This window comes from Lithobates pipiens, unplaced genomic scaffold (assembly GCF_037356315.1).
Source record: "Lithobates pipiens isolate NorthernLeopardFrog02 unplaced genomic scaffold, aLitPip1_a1.2 Scaffold_3, whole genome shotgun sequence".
Lineage (NCBI taxonomy): Eukaryota > Metazoa > Chordata > Amphibia > Anura > Ranidae > Lithobates > Lithobates pipiens.
This window is the reverse complement of record NW_027507790.1, coordinates 265,959,269-265,981,109: the sequence shown is the minus strand read 5'-3', so window position 1 is coordinate 265,981,109 and position 21,841 is coordinate 265,959,269. Positions and strand designations below refer to the sequence as shown.

Below are 21,841 nucleotides of genomic sequence, written 5' to 3'. Positions count from 1 at the left end.
CTAAACATCTTATTTACACTTTGGGGTTGATTTATTAACACTGCATAGAAACCAGCTTCCAGTTTTTTTTGGGCAGAGCTTGATTAAACAAGCTGAAGTTAGAAGCTGATTGGCTACAATGCACAGCAACACCAGATTTTGCACTCTCCAGTTTTAGTAAATCAACCCCTATATGTCTAAACATTTGTGGACTCATGACCATCACATCAACTTTTTCCTTGCTCTGAATAGGCAGAATGACAGTTTATTTTGGGCTCTACAACGTAGGTAATTCACTGCAGACAGATTTTAAAAAGCTCTTTACATGTAGGATGGGTGGGTTTGCTTTCTGTATATGTAGTGCATAACATATTTCCTCTCTGCTTGATAGGTCCTCAGCTGAATTTAAGTTCCCAAGGCATGTCTAAATCTGTGCAGACACCAGAACCCAAGGCATGGACGGTGAGGACGCCTCATAATGGGAACAGCAGGTGTACAGACCTGGGAACTCAGCACAGGGATGGTGGAAACCTCTAACAATGTGAACAGCAGGAGTGCAAACCTGGTTAGCTCCAAACAGGGATGATGGGAACCACTCATAATGGGCACATAAAGTGTGCAGACCCAGGAACTCAATGCAAGGGGGGTGGAAAACTCTCATAATGGGCACATTAAGGTGTGCAGACCCAGGAACTCAATGCAGGGGTGGTGGGAACCCCTCGTAACGGGCACATAAGGTGTACAGACTCAGGAACTCAATGCATGGGGTGTTTGGGACCTCTCATAATTGGCACAGCAGGTGTGCAGACACAGGGAACTCAGCACAGGGATGGTGGGAACTCCCCATAATGGGAACATGAGGTGTACAGACCTGGGAACTCAGCTCAGGGATGGTGGGAACCGCTCATAATGAACACAGTAGGTGTGCAGACACAGGGAACTCAGCACAGGGATGGTGGGAATAACTCATAATTGGCACACCAGGTGTACAGACCTGGGAACTCAGCTCATGGGGTGATTGGAACATCTCATGATGAACACAGCAGGTGTGCAGACCCGGGAACTCAGTTCAGGGGTGCTTGGAACCTCTCATAATGGGCCCAGCAGATGTGCAGACCAGGGAACTCCGTTAGGGATAGTTGGAACCTCTCATAACAGGCACAGCAGATGTGCAGACCAGGGAACTCAGTTCAGGGGTGCTTGGAACCTCTCATAACGGGCACAGCAGATGTGCAGACCAGGGAACTCCGTTAGGGATAGTTGGAACCTCTCATAATGGGCCCAGCAGATGTGCAGACCAGGGAACTCCGTTAGGGATAGTTGGAACCTCTCATAACAGGCACAGCAGATGTGCAGACCAGGGAACTCAGTTCAGGGGTGCTTGGAACCTCTCATAACAGGTACAGCAGATGTGCAGACCAGGGAACTCCGTTAGGGATAGTTGGAACCTCTCATAACAGGTACAGCAGATGTGCAGACCAGGGAACTCCGTTAGGGATAGTTGGAACCTCTCATAATGGGCCCAGCAGATGTGCAGACCAGGGAACTCCGTTAGGGATAGTTGGAACCTCTCATAACAGGCACAGCAGATGTGCAGACCAGGGAACTCAGTTCAGGGGTGCTTGGAACCTCTCATAACGGGCACAGCAGATGTGCAGACCAGGGAACTCAGTTCAGGGGTGCTTGGAACCTCTCATAATGGGTCCAGCAGATGTGCAGACCAGGGAACTCCGTTAGGGATAGTTGGAACCTCTCATAACAGGCACAGCAGATGTGCAGACCAGGGAACTCAGTTCAGGGGTGCTTGGAACCTCTCATAACGGGCACAGCAGATGTGCAGACCAGGGAACTCAGTTCAGGGGTGCTTGGAACCTCTCATAACGGGCACAGGAGATGTGCAGACCAGGGAACTCCGTTAGGGATAGTTGGAACCTCTCATAACAGGTACAGCAGATGTGCAGACCAGGGAACTCTGTTAGGGATAGTTGGAACCTCTCATAACAGGTACAGCAGATGTGCAGACCAGGGAACTCCGTTAGGGATAGTTGGAACCTCTCATAACAGGTACAGCAGATATGCAGACCGGGGAACTCCGTTAGGGATAGTTGGAACCTCTCATAATGGGCACAGCAGATGTGCAGACCAGGGAACTCAGTTCAGGGGTGCTTGGAACCTCTCATAATGGGCACAGCAGATGTGCAGACCAGGGAACTCCGTTAGGGATAGTTGGAACCTCTCATAACGGGCACAGCAGATGTGCAGACCAGGGAACTCTGCTAGGGATAGTTGGAACCTCTCATAATGAGTGCAACAGCTGTGAAGACTCCCGAACTCAACACAGATATTTCACCAATAGAATCCATTATAGACAGAAACATCTATGGGGGGGGGGTCATCTCTTTACCATCCACCAAATAATTATCAGTCCTGTTTGGAAAGACCCTTTAAGGAAAAAACATCCTGATTTTTCTTTTCTGACTTTTAGCTTTTTTATGTGGTCATTTTTGTAGTAGAGCTCTTGGTCAATGAAACTGAAGTATCCAAACCAGCACAAACCTACAACACGACTGATTTATTTGGTTCCATAGTGTTATGTATCGGAACTTAGTAAACCAAACCTGCCCGCTCCAACTTGAAAGCAACCATGCCAGCTAACAGATCAATACAACGCTGATCGGTGGTAATGTCAAACAGGTTCTTGTAACTTTTCCACTGTGGAGATACTTTACTAGAAATAACAGATAAACTTTAGCTTTGTCTAATGGGTCTGTTGGCACATGGTTTGTTAAAAGGTCCCCAAGGTAGAGGGACAATGCGGAGCCTAGGGTAGCTATACAGCGTTAAACCAACGTTATCACTCCTTTATTAAGTAGCGTATAAAACACTTCAATTATACATTGTGACAGGATCAGGGAGCACCAAAATTAAAGTTTATGCAAAGACAAAACTTTCAAGTTTCAAACAGAGTAAGGAATGGTGAGAACCCCTGTCAGGTTTTTATTGCTTTCTGTGTCTCTGCTGGGGAAATTCACCCCCCTCATTTTATCCTGGTGATCATTGTCACTGAGGCAGAAAGTTTAATGGGAATTTCAAATTATTAGAGTCGTCACCAGAGCAAAATCTTCCAGTGGGGATGCTTGGTAATACTTTGTTTTGGAGAAATCTGGTCTTACCTGGTCCACAGAAAAAGCCTGCAAACCAGTAAGTCAGCATATAGGGTCATTCTTGATTACACAATAGTAGTATACAGCTGAATAAAGACTCAAACGCATTTTGGCCTTTAGGCTTTAATCGGGTCCCATGATTAAGGCCTAACGGCCGAAACGTGTTGGGCTTTCGTGGTGCATTGGCAGCCTATTCATAATGAAAGGGTTGCTATAACACAATGCAGAGTAATATGTGCCATAACATCCAGTGAGGCATGTGCAATAACGTACCGCAAAAAAAAAAGCTGAAATGTGATTGGGCCCTCAAAAAATTGGCTTTACATACACTTAAAATTGTATATTTCTGTTCTTGGTTGATGCCGATATTGATATTTTTTTTATATCTCTTGGGAATTTGACCTTATTGTATATCACTGAGAAAACAGCAGAAGGAATGGACAGTGGCAGGAACATCTCTACTGTAGAGGAACGAGACTCCAAACTTGGTTAGAACCCAGCTGTGAACTTTCTGCTAAAATCCCCAAGCCAGAGGGTGACCTTAAGATGCCACTTATAGTGAAAATGTCCCGCCTGGGTGGACTGTCCCTTTAAGGGACCCGTTCTTCCCAACGGTGAAATCTCCCTTGAATATTTCCAGCTCTGCCCACCTGCTGTGATCACCTTCAGTTAGTTTGTCCTTTAGGAGTGAGACACCCTTGCTGGCAGAATTATTTTGCTGCTGGAATCCAATAAAATTTCAACCAGAACTTTTTTTTTATAGATTCGGGAAGAATACTTAAAATTTTATCTGTGACACCTTTGGGGAGATTTCACTTTATTTTCTTTCCCTGTGGTGGCCAAAAGTCCACTTGAGTTGAGGTTGGATGTGCAAAGAGGAAAATGTCAACAGCAGAATATATAAAGTCTAGATTACATTCTATTCAGACTCCTAAATCCTAAAAGGCAACACGTTTCGGGGATTCAAAGGTTCTCCCTTTATCAGGGCTTGGTACACTTGAATGATGTGTGTACTAGAATTAATTAAAACTGGAAGCATTCTAAGAGGCAATTAGTATGATCACTCCAGACCCCAGTTAGGCTTGGCTCACAACTACCGTACAGGTGTGACCAAGCATGGCTGCGCTTCCATGCGTTTTTCTGAATTTGCATGTAGGGCCGCCCATTCAATTTCAATGGAAAAATAGAAAAGAAGTCCCTGAATCTTTTCCAAAAATGCACAGCACTGAATAAAATGGTGCTCCTCATTGTCTCACTGGCTGTGATTGGCCCCTCCTCCTTCTCCTCATTGGCTCACTAGCTGTGACTGACAGCAGTGGGAGCCAATGGCTCCAGCCAATGAGAAGGGGGAGTCCCTGGAAAGCTGAGGCTCTCATGCACATTGCTGGATTGCGATGGAGCTCAGGTGAGTATGGGGGGAGGGGGGATAGGGGGGCTGCTGCACTTAGAAGATTTTTATTTTTTACCTTCATGCATAGAATGCATAAGAGTAAAATGCCTTTAGCCTTTAGAACCACTTTAATTAGTATGTGTGTTCAACAGTATCAAGCCCTGACGAAGAGGAACTCTACCTCTGAAACGTGTTGGAAATTTTAATACAAGTGCCCTAATTAAATTAAAATAAGGATCTTATATGTTCTGATTTTGGCACTTTCCTCCTATAAAAATCCAAACCTTCCTCTATGCTACCTCTACTTTAAAAACAAAACAAAAAACCTTTTATGTCTGTGTTCCCCTAACTTTTTGGCTCATAAAATTTTGTCAGCAGCACAGGAAGGGAAGTGCAATCCCTCTGAATATCAGTAAAAACTCTTCCCCACTCTATCCAGAACTAATAGAAAAGTTTTGGCATCATGCAAACTTTAAAGCATACAGTATCTCACAAAAGTGAGTACACCCCTCAAATTTTTGTAAATATTTTATTTTATCTTTTCATGTGACAACACTGAAGAAATGACACTTGTCTACAATGTAGTGAGTGTACAGCTTGTATAACAGTGTCAATTTGCTGTCCCCTCAAAATAACTCAACACACAGCCATTAATGTCTAAACCGCTGGCAACAAAAGTGAGTACACCCCTAAGTGAAAATGATTGGACCCAATTAGCCATTTTCCGTCCCCGGTGTCATGTGACTGGTTAGTGTTACAAGGTCTCAGATGTGAATGGGGAGCAGGTGTGTTAAATTTGGTGTTATCTTTCTCATACTGGTCACTGGAAGTTCAACATGGCACCTCATGGCAAAGAACTCTATGGGGACCTGAAATAAAAGAGTTGTTGCTCTACATAAAACTATTGCCAAGACCCAGAAACTGAGTTAAAGCATGGTGGCCAAGACCATACAGCGGTTTAACATGTTTTGCGTTGCATGATCGCTTCTTCAGGAGGTTTAAGGGTTCAAATTCTATGGGAATAAACATAAAATGTTCAGGTGCAAAGATGGCCTAGGCTATTAGAAGATTGCCAAGACCCTGAAACTCAGCTGCAGCAGGTTGGCCAAATCCATACAGCAGTGTAACAGGGCAGGTTCCACTCAGAACAGGCCTCGCCATGGTTGACCAAAGGAGTAGAGTGCACGTGCTCAGCGTCATATCCAGGGGTTTACTTTGGGAAATAGATGTATGAGTGCTGCCAGAATTGCTGCAGAGGTTGCATACTGTCAGTGCTCAGACCATACGCCGCACATGGCATCAAATCGGTCTGCATGGCTGTCATGCCAGAAGGAAGCCTCTTCTAAAGATGATGCACAAGAAAGCCCACAAACAGTTTGCTGAAGACAAGCAGACTAAGGACATGGATTACTGGAACCATGTCCTGTGTTCTGATGAGACCAAGATAAACTTATTTGGTTCAGATGGTTGTCTACAGTCAAGCATGGTGGTGGGAGTGTCATGGTCTGGGGCTGCATGAGTGCTGCCGGCAATGGGGAGCTACAGTTCATTGAGGGAATAATGAATGCCAACATGTACTGCGACATACTGAAGCAGAGCATGATCCCCTCCCTTCGGAGACTGGGCCACAGGGCAGTATTCCAACATGATAACGACCCCAAACACCCCTCCAAGATGACCACTTCCTTGCTAAAGCAGCTGAGGGTAAAGGTGATGGACTGGCCAAGCATGTCTCCAGACCTAAACCCTACTGAACATCTGTGGGGCATCCTCAAACAGAAGGTGGAGGAGCGCAAGGTCTCCAACATCCACCAGCTCTGTGATGTCATCATGGGGGAGTGGAAGAGGACTCCAGTGCCAACCTGTGAAGCTCTGGTGAACTCCATGCCCAAGAGGGTTAAGGCAGTGCTGGAAAATAATGGCGGCCACACAAAATATTGACACTTTGGGCCCAATTTAGACATTTTCACTTAGGGGTGTACTCACTTTTGTTGCCAGTGGTTTAGACATTAATGGCTGTGTGTTGAGTTATTTTGAGGGGACAGCAAATTTACACTGTTATACAAGCTGTACACCCACTACTTTACATTGTAGCAAAGTGTCATTTCTTCAGTGTTGTCACATGAAAAGATATAATAAAATATTTACGGAAACGTGAGGGGTGTACTCACTTTTGTGAGATACTGTAACTTCAGTCACATTTAAACTTTGGATAGCATGGAGAATTGTCAGGATTTTTTTTCTGTCTGAGTTTTTTCCTCACTTCCTGTCCCTGGGGGGAAAGGGGGGGGGGGGTGGTTGTCAATGGCACACGAATGATAACTCTTCTTTCCTGATGGAGTCGCCAAGGGCTAGAAGAGGCTGGTAAGTGAATAAACCCGCCTGCCTCTAGCAGAAACATTAACCTTCTGCAGGTGGAATAAGGCTTTATGGTAGCCTGCATTCACACAGGGTCATAAGGTTTATTCATAAAAAAATAAATAAATAAAATCATTGGACGAAGTCACAAGCATTGCCCATCGTAGATTTTAACCAAATTTTGATTCATATGTTAATTCCCTGTGATTGTCAGCTCCATCTAGTGGCCATAGTACTTTTTTTTTTCTGAAACATCTGAACCAAGAAAATACTGCAATATGGCCACTAGATGGAGCTAAAACTATTTTTTTTTTATAAACGGACCCCATAGTGTATGTACCATTCATTTTTTATTCACACCTGTGCATAAAACATGGGCTGACCCTCAGCATAATAATAATAATTAAAAAAAAATTGCTGAAGGGTGGATGAATGGGCACGTCCGGTGCAAACCTCCATGTTGCCACATGGGAAAACGCATCCACAAATGTGAATGGGCCCTTAACATCTCCCCCTTTTCCAAATAATAAAAAAAACATGAACCTATTTATTACATCTGGATATTGCTTCCGAAGCGTGCCTAAAGCGAACAAGACAAAGCATAAGGCTAAAAGGGGAGAAGAAAAAAAAAAAAAAAAATGATTCAAATAAAATCAAGCAGTCTAACAGGTGAGTGTTTAGAGAGAAAGAGAAAAAAAAATCCCTTTTATTTTTATTCCGGGATGAAGCTAATTATTTTGTTATCTTTACCCACCAAAGCATTTACTTTGGTTTGTCGCCCGATCCACAAACACTTTCGAGGAGATGACATTACCGAAAGGCAGGAACATCTGCATGAGCTCGGCGTCCCCAAATTCCTGGGGCAGATGGTAGATAAACAGGTTGCAGCCTTCGGGTCCTGAGAACAGGAGAAAAAAAAAAAAAGAAACAAATGTTAAAGAGGACACGAGACCGGGGAATAGAAGATTCAGCAGCAAAAAAAATAAATACAGGCTTGGGCTTGCAAAAGAGTTATTATTATTACAAATCATAATACAATAAAATGTATATATTATTATTTGTGATTAGTACTATTCCCTTTGGTTATAAAAAAAAATGTTCTTTGGTCCCCACGAATAAGTCTTTTTAAGACGAAACATACGTCGGGTGGCAGATGTGCTGACGTCATCGCGATACAGCGTAGGTTGGATGGGCAATTGCATGCCGGCCGGCATTTTTTAATGGGTGTTTTTTACTGCTTTCTATGCAAGTGTATTTCTTTACTCTTATTAAATTTGTTATACGGAATTGTGCTATGGTGAGTCTTCTTTCCATTTTGCTGGGATCCCGAGTGCTCTCTTTCTGCTTCACCTGCTGATGCTGACGGTCCCGGCCTGTTTTATTCAATAAGGGAGCCCTACTGTGATCATGGTCTGAGGAGGTGCTGTGGAGATTGACTATGGGCATGAAATCGCTTGCTTTTTGGTAAGCGCATATTTTGTGTGGTGGTGGTCACGATCCTTGGTGTTTTTTGGTTGCACAGAAGATTGAACACGTTTTATTTTTTATTTTTATTTTTTATTTTTACATTATTATTACAACTCATTATTACCACCAATTTATTTATTATTATTATCACTAATATATATATTTTTAAATTGTATTTTTATTTTTAATTGCTACTATTAACTTATTATTTTTTCACAAATTTTTATGAATTTTTACTTTTTATCAATTTAAAGTGGTGTTGCCACCCAAAAATAAAAAATAGTTAAAAATTCTTAAAAAAATAAATAAATAAATTGGTAAAAAATAATTTTTTACTTACCTCTAAGTGCCTGTTGCTAGGGGGTCCCTCGTAGTCTGCCTTCTTCATTGCCCGGGCTGGTGACATCATTTCCTCTCGTGCCGCACAGTCATCTGGGACCTGTCACGTGTCCCAGATGACTGTGCGGCGTATCACGGCGCCTTGCCCCGCTCGCACATGCGCAGAGGGTGCCCGGCTGTGAAGCCCCAGCCGGGTGCCCACAGTAAGAATGACGGCGCCGCGAGCGGAGCGGGGAACGAGGGGGGCTTTGTCCCCCCCCCCTGCATCGCTGGACCCTGGGACAGGTAAGTGTCCGATTATTAAAAGTCAGCAGCTGCAGTATTTTTTAGCTGCCCCCCACTTTAAGTATTTACCTGTTTCCCCGAAAATAAGACAGTGTCTTATATTAATTTTTGCTCCCAAAGATGCGCTAGGTCTTATTTTCAGGGGATGTCTTATTTTTCCATGAAGATGAATACGGTACACATTTATTGATTCCCCCCTTCTGATCCTCCTGTGCCATTTTGATTCCCCCCCCCTCAAATCCACCCTGTGTCATTTTAAGTGAGCCCCCACCCCTGTGCCAGTGGATTATTTAGTCTCTCTCCCCCCTCTTCACCAGACATCCCCCCCTTTATCAGACATCTCCCCTCCACCTAAGTTACCCCTGTGTGTCTGTGGCGGCCAGATACCACACAATGTGCCCGACTCCTGCCCTGCGCTGCCCACTCACTGTCTAATTGTAAGTCAGCCAGACTCCATCAGGGCAGAGCGAGCAGCAGTCGGAAGAAGGTGGCAGCTTGTCCTTGCGGCGGGGCGGGCTCTCTTATGACGGGTGATGTCACTCATCATCCAGAGAGCTGGCCGCAGCTCACTGATTTAAAGAGACCTTGCACCTGCCTGAACAGCTCCGGCCAATCAGTGAGCTGCGTGGCAGCGCCCATCACTATGGTCCAGAGGAGTCAGACGCCATGGTAACTTCAGGGGCCTTATTATTGGGGAGGCCTTATTATCGGGGGGTGCCTTATATTACAGCGAGAGGCAAAACCAGAAGTAGGTCTTATTTTCGGGGGATGTCTTACTTTCGGGGAAAGACGGTATTAAGTTCTCACTGGACTATTTTTCATTTATTGGACTTTTTTATCACTTCACTGGGATTTTTCGAATTTCATTATTAACACTTTTTATTTATAATTCTTTTTATAAATTATGTTATGTTTGATTTATTAGAGGGGTAGATCAATTTTTCTCACTATTATTGCAATCAATTAATTAATCACTCATAGGTGTTTATATTTAATTCATTGATAGTATTTATGTATGTACGCTGCTTTTTCCTTTTGTTCTAGAGTCCTGACCTAAACCCGGCAGAACACCTTCGGGATGAATTAGAGCTGAGACTGCGAGCCAGGCCTTCTCATCCAACATCAGTGCCTGACCTCACAAATGTGCTTCTGGAAGAATGGTCAAACACCCTCCATAGAATGTACATAAGACAAGATGAGTTATTACAGAAGACGAAAAAAAAATAATCGGGCTGCTGAGGAGGCATTTGTAAGTGATGTTGAAGAATCTGCCCCAGGGACAGAATGGGAACGAGTGGCTCCTCTTTTTGACTTTAACCCCAAATCTAGCAAGCAGACACAAGATATCTCCAGTATTCTAAACCTTGTAGACGACCTTCCCAGAAGAGTTGAAGCTGTTATAGCTGCAAAGGGTGGGCCAACTCAACATTGAACCCTACAGACTAAGACTGGGATGCCATTAAAGTTCATGTGCGAATTGCGCAGGAGTCCGGTGCCTTTTCTGGTCCGTTTCAGGTCCGAATTCAGCCAAAAATTCAGGCTGAAATCGGACCTGAAATGGCGAATGGAGACACGCCGGACTCCCTGCTGTGAGCCGCTCTGTTTCTTAGTATGAACCCAGCCTAAGGCACATATATCGTAACAACAAGAGTCTCTTTAAAGCTTCCAGGCGAAAAACGAAATATGCAGCAGAAATAGGTATGCGCTATCCTTCTCAGTCGTGTGATCCCTTTTGTACCCTGCCACACAAAACAGCCAGGTCCTCAACCTCCACTGCAGCAGCTTCTATGCTTGATCAAGGACACCCCCCCCCCCCCCCCTTACTGATTGGACAGTGAAGAAGCAGCAGCACATTGATGCTCTCTCCCAGCTTCTCTCTACTCCATTAGCATGTGAGTACTACAGGAGAGGCCTAGATCCAGCTACCTACAATCATTGCATTTATAAATATATTTAGTCATTTCTTAATAAACACGCAACATTCATTTTTGTTAATATCTCACAGTCCTTTTTAAACCATTTCAAATATTTATAAATGTCTGGCTATAAAGGTTAAAAATGGTTTGCAAAAGGAGGAAGAACTATAATTAAAAAGCATCAAATGGTTGTGATAAAGAAAAATAATTATCATGTATTTTACTAATGATTAAATGATAAAATGAAGTGCTTATATGCTAATGTTTGGTTCTTTATATAATAACAGGTTTGCTATCTAGAGTGACTTTTGTAGAAAAATTTTATTGGAGCAAACTGTTGCTTTTCCGGATCCTTGTTGTGGAACATTGAGACCATTTTGTTTCCCTTGTTGTACAGTGAAGTAGAGTCTGGATCTCGGTCAAGCTGATAAGGTGTTCCATGATAACAGGAATTAATGTCTCTTGTAATTATTGACGTTCTGCTTGTACAAATTCTTACATGAATAATTTAGCCTGTTCCCACCAGGACAATTCACATATTCTGCAGCAAGAATCCTGGCTTCTACATGAACAGCGCCTTGAAAAAGTATGATGGGAAGATTGGTAGAGCTGAAATGCAGGGCAATTTTAGAAGAAAATCTGTTGGAGTCTGCAAAAGACTTGAGACTGGGGCGGAGGTTCACCTTCCAGGAGGACAACGACCCTAAACATATAACCAGAGCTACAATGGAACGGTTTCTATCAAAGCATATTTATGTGTTAGCCCCTGTACACACGGTCGGAGATTTCGACAACCAAATCCGTCGGATTTTCTCCGTCGGATTTTGTCCGTCGGATCTTGTCCGAAACTGTTGCATACACACGGTCGGACTAAGTTGTCGAAAAATCCGATCTTTCAGAACGTGATGACGTAATTTCGTTACGATGGGACTACATTCAGGCTAGTAGCCAATAGCTTTGATGTAGGAATTTGATCTGAGCATGCGTGGCACTTGGTCCGATCAAAATTCGCTACACATGATCGGAGTATGTCCGACCGGCCCAGTTGGTCGGGAAATATTTCCAACATGTTGGAAAATTGGGTGCATACCACACACAGTCAGATTATCCGACGATACGGTCCGATAGGACACATTCCGACGGATTCTCCGACCGTGTGTACAAGGGCTTAGAATGGCCCGAGTCCAGTGGCGTCACTAGGGTTGGTTTCACCTGGTGCGGTAAAATTTCTTACTGGGGTGGGGTTGAATGTTGGGGTCATTAGTCACATGAGGGATTGGGGAACAGATGTTCCTTAAATTCTTTTTGCTCTCACTGTACAAGCAGTTTCCAGTGGTCTCGAGCTCCCCAAAGGAACAAGGGAGCCCGGGAACAACTATAGGTGCCAAGGGAGTGGTTGGGGTTTAATGTTGAGGTCATTAGTCACAGAAGGGATGGGGGAATGGATGTGGGTGTGCCCCCCAAATATCTTCTTTGTCTATTGTATGGATTCTGTCCAAATCCTTTTGGGTGCAGATCACCACACTCCCTCACTAGTACCTCTCATTAGTGTCCACCTGTGTCATGGGTGAGACCTTTAGTTCTCCCATATAGAGGAATGTATTTCTCCCATGGTTCAGCGAAGCAGGATCTCCAAGTCTATGGATAGTGTAGGACCCACTAATCATGGGGTACTTTGTCACAGTAAGTGGGCTTAACACCGTATAGCAATATGGTGTGACCAATTCCCCATATTTTTTGATAATGTTTTTTGAAAATGTCTAGGTGCTTTAAATAAGCCTTGCTGGAGGTAAGTGTCTTTTTTCTATGTGTGCACTGTAATATTTTGTTCTTTTGGATGTTTCTCAAGCTCCTCCTCCTCTCAATGTACATGCAGTTTTCTGTGGTCCCGGGCTCCCCCGAGGAACAAGAGAGCCTGGGAACCACCATAGATGCCACCAACAGCTGGGGGTGGGGTTGGGTTGGATGTCCGAGGGAAATAGGGGTTGACTTTAGAAGGTCCATCATGCCAACTCTCCAGGACTGGAGTTTACAGGCCTCCCATTTTGACTAAGAGATTAGATTCTTGGTTACACCTACCATGACTAAGGCTCTCCAATTCCATTAACTTCCCTACTTTCTAATCTTTACTTTAACTTTATAACTCTTTTCTTTTAAAAAAAAAAACTTTAAAAACCATCACCATGAGCAGAGTTTGTTGATTTCATTATGCTTGTCACATTTAAATGCATCCATCTGTCAGGTCACCTTGAGGCAAGGTGACAGATGCACACCGTAGGGATCAGGAGTGCACCGCAAGGTTGTGGACCCTACGGCTGACTGCTGCGGACGGGAGACAGATCCCACTAAGGTTAGAGTGTAAGATTCCCTAAGAACCAGCAGGTGTTCACCAGCGCCTCTAGTGGTGAGGACGGACTTGGCTGCAACTGGCTCCAGGTTGCGACCCCCAGCTCACACCCACAGTAGGCAACAGGAGGATAGGGATAGTGAGGGACAAAGCCAAGGTCGCGGCAACAAGCAGACAGGAATAGTCAGGGACACGCCAAAAGGTCAGGATCACAGGCAAACAGGGATAGTCAAGGACACGCCAAGTCAGTAACGGAACAACAGAAGAGCACACGGCAGGTAACAGGAAGCTAACACACAAAGGTTGATCAGCAGGGCTAGCCTGCAGTGCACAGGTAATATAAAGTTCTCTGATAGGAGCTAGGGTGGAGCCATGCCAGAGGATGGATTATAAAAGCAGTCAGGTGAGGGTTGGCTGGTCTCTAGAAATGAACACATGGAGACAGGTAAGCAGACGAACTCTATTGCATAACCATGACACCATCATTTTTTGTGTCTGTAGCTGTAAAGGAAAGTCAGGAAGGCAGATTTGAGAGGGACTGTTCCACCCAAAGCAAGATGGTCACAACCAACTTGCAATTTTTGGAGGATACACAAGGGTAGATTTTATTCCAGGCAAATGATAGGTACAAGGCGAGTCGTTCACGGCTCTATTATATTATCATATACAAGACTTAATGTTATTAATCTCCAGAACTGGCATTTACAATGAGGCCGCCGGCGGGATAGGGGAGTGGTTGGGGTTGGCTGTTGAGGTCATTAGGAAATAAACACATTTCATTTGGAGGGGTGTCCAATAATCTTGGCCATATAAGTAGGTATGATGTTAAGTGTGTACCAACTTCAGCTGCCTATATCTGGATCTTCTGACATGAGGTTCTTCAATTCACATGTCCATATGTTCCTTTTGAATTGGCTTATGGCCAAAAGTGCTACAATAACAACTCAATTTTGCAAACGTTGAAAACACACTAAAGCTTCTTTGGGAATAACCAAATGTAGGGTGTTTAGAGCCCCGACCTTTGGAATGCATTCAGATTTCCTTTACACTTGGACTACTTCTCTCCTGACATTTTTAGGATGGTCCACCAATCTTTCAACCTTTCAGTAGGCCTCTGGAACTCACCCTCGGAATATGTTTCCCAAACTATTCTCCTTGGCTAATTATACATTATTTGGAGTGTGCTAATGCCACCAAAATAGTTATATGAAGAGATAAAATCAATTTGTGTTTTATGTGGAAAGTGATAAAATGGAGACGGCATCGTTAATGGAGCCATTCTGATTACAGCAAAACAGCGGTGACATTTAGGTGGCTGCATGGCGGTGATGGATGCCTTTTTCCATAAAATCCCAACAACGATAAATAATTGCCCATAATAAACTGGATGGTAATTTGTAAACAGATCTGAGATGAAGTTCAGTCTAACAGAAAATGTCACAAGGAGTTCAGGTAATTCTTAATTAGGGGATTAAAAGAAGAACCTTTCTGGATTTTTGTTTTTGTTTTAAAGGGTCAGTCAGTCCAAATGTGATTGATGGCATCTGGTGGTCTAAACCATCTGTTTATATCTCCAGGGAATGCTTAGAGCTGTCTTAGCTCTTGGCTTTTTTTTGTTCTTGGGTTTAGGAATACCATAAGGTGGTTTAAAGGGGACAATTGATTTTAAAATGGTTTACATAAACTCTTTTGACCTCCCGTTAGCCGATTACTTGATATTAGATATTGAGGAACAGAGGAACCCTAACACCAAGCCTATCTCTTATGCACGCCCTAACACTACATGAAGTAGAAGATGGAAAGCCAGCAACTTGTTCATCCAGGAATGGCTATTTTATTAGTGCAGGTAGAGTACAGCTGATACAAAGGCTTACGCATTTTGGCCTATAGCCTTACTCATCCTTCTTCTACTTCATGCCGTGACTGGGTGTTAGGAAGATACCACAAGCCAGTGTCTACTCACACACCCTAACACTAACCCAATGGCAATTCAATACTAACCTAACCCTAATGCTATCTATAACTCTAATACTTACCCCATTTCTAACCCTAAGGCCTCATCCACATGTGCGGAAGTTTTGTGAACAACGTTTTAGAGTTGGTTGACAGATGTTCAAGAGGCAATATCCTTGTCTGTGACCGCCTGTTTATTTGATCCCCAACAAGATTTTACATTGAAATCCCACCAGATCACGGTGCAACCAGGTGCCTAAGATGCAGTAGCGACATGGTCACACTGACCTCAATGGGGCGCGGTTGGAAAGTGGCATTGCCTACCAGCCAGTCATGCAAAGTGACTGCAGCAATGAATACAGACATACCTGCTGACCTTGTTGACTTGCCAGTAACCGGTTGGGGGAGGCGGTAAAAACACTGATTAACCGCTTGTTTTTATTACACCGCACATATGAATGAGGCCTTCTACTATCCCCAACCATTTGTTTATTAACAAAAACTTGTGATTATCATATGAACATGATTTTTTTCCCCAAGAAATTTGAAACAAATTTTGGCAAAATTTTTCGCCAAATATAAAGCAATTTTAAGAAATCACTCCTGGCTTCCCTAATCAATATTTGTCTCCTAAATGGCCTTCTATTTTTTAAAGGCTGTTTATTTCTCTTTCTTTCCATGACCATCACAACAGCAGATTAGACCATGTTGATTTCATGAGTATTCATTCCCACAATTCCTGGATACAGCACCGTCTATTAGCAGGGCTCAGTGGTAATCAGGTATCTCTCTCCAAGCTTAGCGCCTCTTTCCAGCCGAGTCCTATTACTTCATCCCTTGCTCTGCTGCTATTGATTAAACTTCAGCTCAACCCGGCAGCCCAGAGATTGATGCCACAAGAGCTCCATGTAGGACAGAACAAAGTGCGTCCTGTACAAGTCATTAGCAGGTTAGGGACAATTGATAGGCAGCTGACCAAAGCCGAACACAAAGTGGAAACATGGACCTGCCACAGTGGTAATTTCATCAATTCTCGGGGTGAATGCACAAAGCTGAGGTCAAGCGGAATGGACTTGGAATTGGAGTCACTGAGGTGCTAGTCTTCTTTCTTTAAATCTAAGGCAACCCCACCCAAAAACAATATTTTGTTAAACCAGGACTTTAGATTTTATTCTTCATCTCAACTCCAGACAAAAAAAGGTTTTAATTTATTATTGGATAGTGTGGAAAAGTGTACGAAGCGCCGGAAACTCGAAAATCCAAGACTTTATTGGCTATATAGCAGTGAGTTTAGCTTGCTATGATTAAAGTGATATTAAAGTCAAGTTTAAAAAAAAAAAAACATGCTATACCTACCTGTTCTGTGCAAGGGTTTTGCACAGGACAGCCTTGATCCTCCTTTTCTCGGGTCCCCCACTGGCACTCCTGGTTCCACCCTCCCGCCAAGTTCCCCCAGAGTAAACAGCTTGCTGTGAGGGCACCCAAGCAGGCTCGTTCCTGAGCCTCTGCTCGGCGTGTCCATTTAGACACAGAGCCATGGCTAAGCCCCACTCTTTTCCTTGGCTCACTGGCTGTGACTGACGGCAGCGGGAGCCTTTGGCTCAGCCAATGAGGAGGCAGAATTCCCAGAGAGTGCTGATAGGGAGCCAGCCAGCTTCTGGTATTCCAGCATGCTTGTCCGCCAAAGGACACGGGCCCAATGACAGGTGATTTTTAGTAAACCGGCCAATGTCGCCCCGGCATTTGGCCCGTGTGTACAGGCCTTTAAGAAGAGTACTGAAGCAGGGTGCTGTGATGTTTTCTAGAAGCTATGCATAGAGAGACACAAAGACCCATTGATATTGTTGCTGGGTCCAACATAAGGTAAGTAATGAAAACACAAATGGAAACACAGATAAGAAGCAGATAGATAGAAGATAGTTCAACCAGGAAGGAGCAGCTACCACAAAAAAAAAACTCAGGTACCAGGAATAGGTTCAGAAAGTATGGAAGGCCCATGGGCCATCAGAGGATGACTCAGCCCATCGGTGCCCACATATAACGGAAACCTTTCTTTGCATTGGATGGACTCATGCAATCTGCTCACTCACCTTCTCGCTGTTGCTGTGGGATCATGGGAGGTGGCTGGGGGAATGCTTGACTGATCTGTCCATAGGCAGCAGGATACGCAGCTATTGGAGGAACAGGAAGAGAACAGAGAAAACTGTCAGAAACTTGATTTAAAGAATTACTCCAGTCTCCAGATAAAGAAAAAATATAACTGATTACCACATAGAAAATAAGTTATTATAAAGTGCAGGACACCCTCTAATACAGTGATTTGGGAACCTTTTTGAGAACATGGACCGGGTAAATTCTTCTAAAACCTTCCACGCCACAGCATTAAAAAAAATAAACTCATAAAATAAAAGTATGGGGATGCAAAGTATGAATTGAAATGCTTGGAGCTCTGAATGGGGCTAGGTTTCACTGTGGAGGTGTGCTAGAGATTCTGGAAGTTAGAGGACTCTGAAGCAAACATGTGATGGCACTGTAGGGGAGGAGGCTTCTGGGGGTGTTAGGGGGCAACTGTGGAAGATGGGGTCTCTTAAGGGGGAAGGGGGTCTTCCCAGAAGGCTGAGAGCTTTGCAAAGGCACTGTGGGAGACTGAAGAGTGCTGCAGGGACTGTGGGACACTGTTGGAGGTTGAAGGGACTATGGGAGGTGGGAGACTCTCCAGCAGGTTGGGAGGAACTACGCTGGGCTGAGGGTCACTGTGGCAGGCTTGTGGGTCATTGGGGAGGCAGGGTGAGTTGTGGAAGGTTGAGGGGCACCAGGGGAGGATGAGGAGCACTAATGGAGCTGGAAGGCACTGTGGAAGGTCAGAGGACCAACAGCTGGCTGAAGGCCCTGGAAGCCATCATCTGGTGCTTCAGAATCACTGCTGTAATATGTTGGGCCCATGCCTACCCCTTTCAGTACACGGTGGGTGAAAGTTACAAATTTCAGTATGAGATGTATTTGCATTATCTATGTTGGTTCCAAAATGTTTGATGTTTTAACACAAAGGATTTTTTTGGGCAAATACCACATTGCAGCACACAATGATAATGATTTTTAATATTATGGCTATTGCAAGGTTATGCTAAGATATTATTGGTTAGCAATTTTAGATAGGTCTAGGGGTTACAGATGAGGGTTGGTTGGTGATAGGTTGAGGGTTAAGAGTTATGCCTCAAGACTAGTGTTAGATTTCGGGGTTACCATTCAGGGTTGGAGCTAGGTTTAGTTTCAGGGCTATAGTTAGATGTAGGAGTTACAGTTCAGGGTTAGGTTTGAAAGTTAAGGCTGAAGTTATGGTTAGGTATAGTAGTTGGGTTAAAAGTTAATTTAGGTCTAGGAGTTCAGGGCTAGGATTATGGGTTAAGGCTGAGTGTTATGGTTAAATTCAGGGTTTGGGTTGAGATTCAATTAGGTCTGGATATTACTGTTCAAGGCTAGGTTTACAGGTTAAGGCTAGGGGTTATTGTAAATTGAGGTTTAATTCTAGATGTTTCGGTTCAGTGCTAGTTTTATAGGTTTAGGTTTTATAGGCTTTATTATCTAAATGTTATGGTTCATGGCTGGGTTTATGGGTTAAGGCTAGGGCTTATGGCAAAATTGAAGGCTTGGGTCTTATGCCTTGTACACACGGTCGGACATTGCGACCACTAAATCTGTCTGATTTTTTCTGACGGATTTTGGCCAAAACTTGTGTTGCATACACACGGTCGGACAAAGTTGTCGGAAAATCCAATAGTTCAGAACGAGGTAATGTTTCTTACGTACGATGGGACTACGTAGAGGCCAGTAGCCAATAGCTTTTGTCTCGTAATTTATTCTGCACATGCGGGACACTTTGTCCGTCGGAATTCTCTACACACGATCGGAAAAGTCTAATCGGATTTTGTTGTCGGAAAATTTTAAATCCAGCTCTCAAACTTTTTTCGTCTGAAAAAGTCCGATAGAGCCCACACACGATTGGATTTTCCAACAACATCGGACCTTTTCCGTCTGAATTTCCAACCATGTGTACAGGGCATTAGAAGTTATAGTTCAGTGCTAGATTTATAGGTAAAATTGGTTATGGTTAAATTTAGGGTTCGTGTTGAGATTCCTTTAGGTCTAGAGCTTATGCTTTAGGGATGGCTTTATGGGATAAGGCTAGAGCTTATGGTTATTACATTGAAGGTTTGGGATGAAATTTGATTGGGACTAGAAATTATGGTTTAGGGATAGGTTTACAGGTTAAGGCTGGGGATAATGGTTACATTTAGGGTTTAAGCTTCGATTAAGTTTAAATATTATTATTCAGAGCTAGGTTTATGAGTTAAGACTGAGGCTTATGGTGAGGTTTAGGATTGAATCAAAGATTTTGGTTAAATCTAATGCCCCGTACACACGATTGGACTTTCTGACAACAAAAGCGTGGATTTTTGTTCGAAGGATGTTGGCTCCATCTTGTCTTGCATACACAAGGTCACACAAATGTTGGCCAATAATTACGAACATAGTCACCTACAAGACATACCTAATATCTCTGTTATGAATGCTAGTTATATCTCCAGCTTGTAGTTGATTCCAAGCATGCGTGGACTTTTGTCCGATGGACTTGTGTGCACACGAAGGGAAAGTCATTTGAGAACCTGTTAGCCAATGGAAAGTCCGACAACAAATGTTCAATGGAGCATACACACGGTCGGTCGGACTTTCCGCCAACAAGCTCACATCCAACATTTGTTGTCGGAAAATCCGATCGTGTGTACGGGACATAAGAGTTACAGTTAAGATCTAGGTTTATCGGTTATGGCTGCGGGTTATGGTTTGAGTTAGGGGTTGAGTTAATGGTCTTGGTTATCTCCAGCAGCTACAACTAAGGTTTGGATTGAGAGTTATGGTCCAGGGCAGTGGTCTCCAAACTGTGGCTCTTTGCTTGCATTTATTAAGCCCTTGGGGCACTTTTTCTCTAACTTACACCAATGATGGGACACCATTCCTTCCAGTCATACCAACAATGAGCCACTATTCCTCCCACTAAAACCATTAATGGGGCATTGTTTACTCTCACCGACACCAGATATTTTTTTACTCCTACTGGCCATAGTCAGGCCCCCCTGAAGCCTGAAGGACAGTTTGGAGTCCCCTGGTTGGTTACTGTTTGACCAACACAGCCAGCTTGAGGTTAAAGCCCAGAAGAACTTTCTGTTGAAATCCATACAATGCATCCAATACATTCCAGGCGCATCATAACACACGATCGGACTTTCCGACAACAAAACCGTGGATTTTTGTTGGAAGGACGTTGGCTCCAACTTGTCTTGCATACACACGGTCACACAAATGTTGGCCAACAATTACGAACATAGTGACGTACAAGACATACCTGATATCTCTATTATGAACGCTAGTTATATCTCCGGCTTGTACTTGATTCCAAGCATGCATGGACTTTTGTCCGATGGACTTGTGTACACACGAAGGGAAAGTCATTTGAGAACCTGTTAGCCAACATTTGTTGGCGGAAAGTCCGACAACAAATGTTCAATGGAGCATACACACGGTGAGTCAGACTTTCCGCCAACAAACTCACATCCAACATTTGTTGTTGGAAAATCCGATCGTGTGTACGGGGGGACATAAGAGTTACAGTTAAGATATAGGTTTATCGGTTATGGCTGTGGGTTATGGTTTGAGTTAGGGGTTGAGTTAATAGTCTTGGTTAGCTCCAGCAGCTACAACTAAGGTTTGTATGGAGTGTTATGGTCCAGGGCAGTGGTCTCCAAACTGTGGCTCTTTGCTTGCATTTATTAAGCCCTTGGGGCACTTTTTCTCTAACTGACACCAATGATGAGACACCATTCCTTCCAGTCATACCAACAATGAGCCACTATTCCTCCCATTAAAACTGTTAATGGGGCATTGTTTACTCTCACCGACACCAGATATTTAGGTACTCCTACTGGCCATAGTCAGGTCCCCCTGAAGCCTGAAGGACGGTTTGGAGTCCCCTGGTCTAGGGTATAATGGTTCAGGGGTTGTGGCAACATTTACTGGTTGTAGTTGAAGGTTTTGGTTAGGTCTAGGGTTTAAGGTGGAGGGTTAAATAATGACTCAGGATTGTGTGACTAAAATGACTGGTTCAGGGTTGCAGTTAGGCTGAAAAGTTGGGTTGAGTGCTACCATAAGTTTAGTGTTACGGTTAGGTTAGTGCAATTCAGGGTTGTGTTTCGGTGGCAGTTAATGAGGTTAATTTGAGGGTTATGGTTAGGTCCATGGTTACATTTAGAGATTATGGTTTGGTTTAGGGACTGATGGTAGGATTAGAAGGCTTTTGGTTATAATCATCACTACTCTAAAATAGTGCAAAATCCATCAATCTCAAATAAATAAATAAATAAATAATGGAAATATCATTGTGGTTTGGAAACTTTTGTGCAGGTGTTCCAACACCACCCCTAACAATTTTCACACCAATATACCGCCCCATGGTGCAAAGGGAGAACACGGAACATTCCCTGGTATTACTTTCATTGTTGTGTTTTTTTGTTTTTTTTTTCACAAAAAGCTTTTAATTTCAGTCTTCGGCTCCCACACACCTGACACCTCCCTCTCTCTTCAAGCAGCT

General features: G+C 43.6%; 1 protein-coding gene across 22 annotated transcripts in view; it reads right to left on the bottom strand.

The window, feature by feature from the left end:
* CELF4 (CUGBP Elav-like family member 4) overlaps positions 1 to 21,841 on the bottom strand; it is a 1,506,243-nt gene that overhangs the window by 83,476 nt on the left and 1,400,926 nt on the right. For 14 of the 22 annotated variants that reach the window (XR_013263988.1, XM_077463101.1, XM_077463092.1 and 11 more), the window contains 2 exons: positions 17,289 to 17,369; positions 7,646 to 7,789 (listed from right to left, as the gene is read on the bottom strand). Coding sequence is in view for 21 of the 22 variants with exons in the window: in XM_077463101.1 (XP_077319227.1) it covers positions 7,646 to 7,789; positions 17,289 to 17,369 (225 nt within the window). In the remaining variant the exon portion in view is untranslated. The remainder of the gene's footprint in view (positions 1 to 7,645; positions 7,790 to 17,288; positions 17,370 to 21,841) is intronic. The other 8 variants (XM_077463104.1, XM_077463099.1, XM_077463098.1 and 5 more) reach the window with 1 other exon arrangement.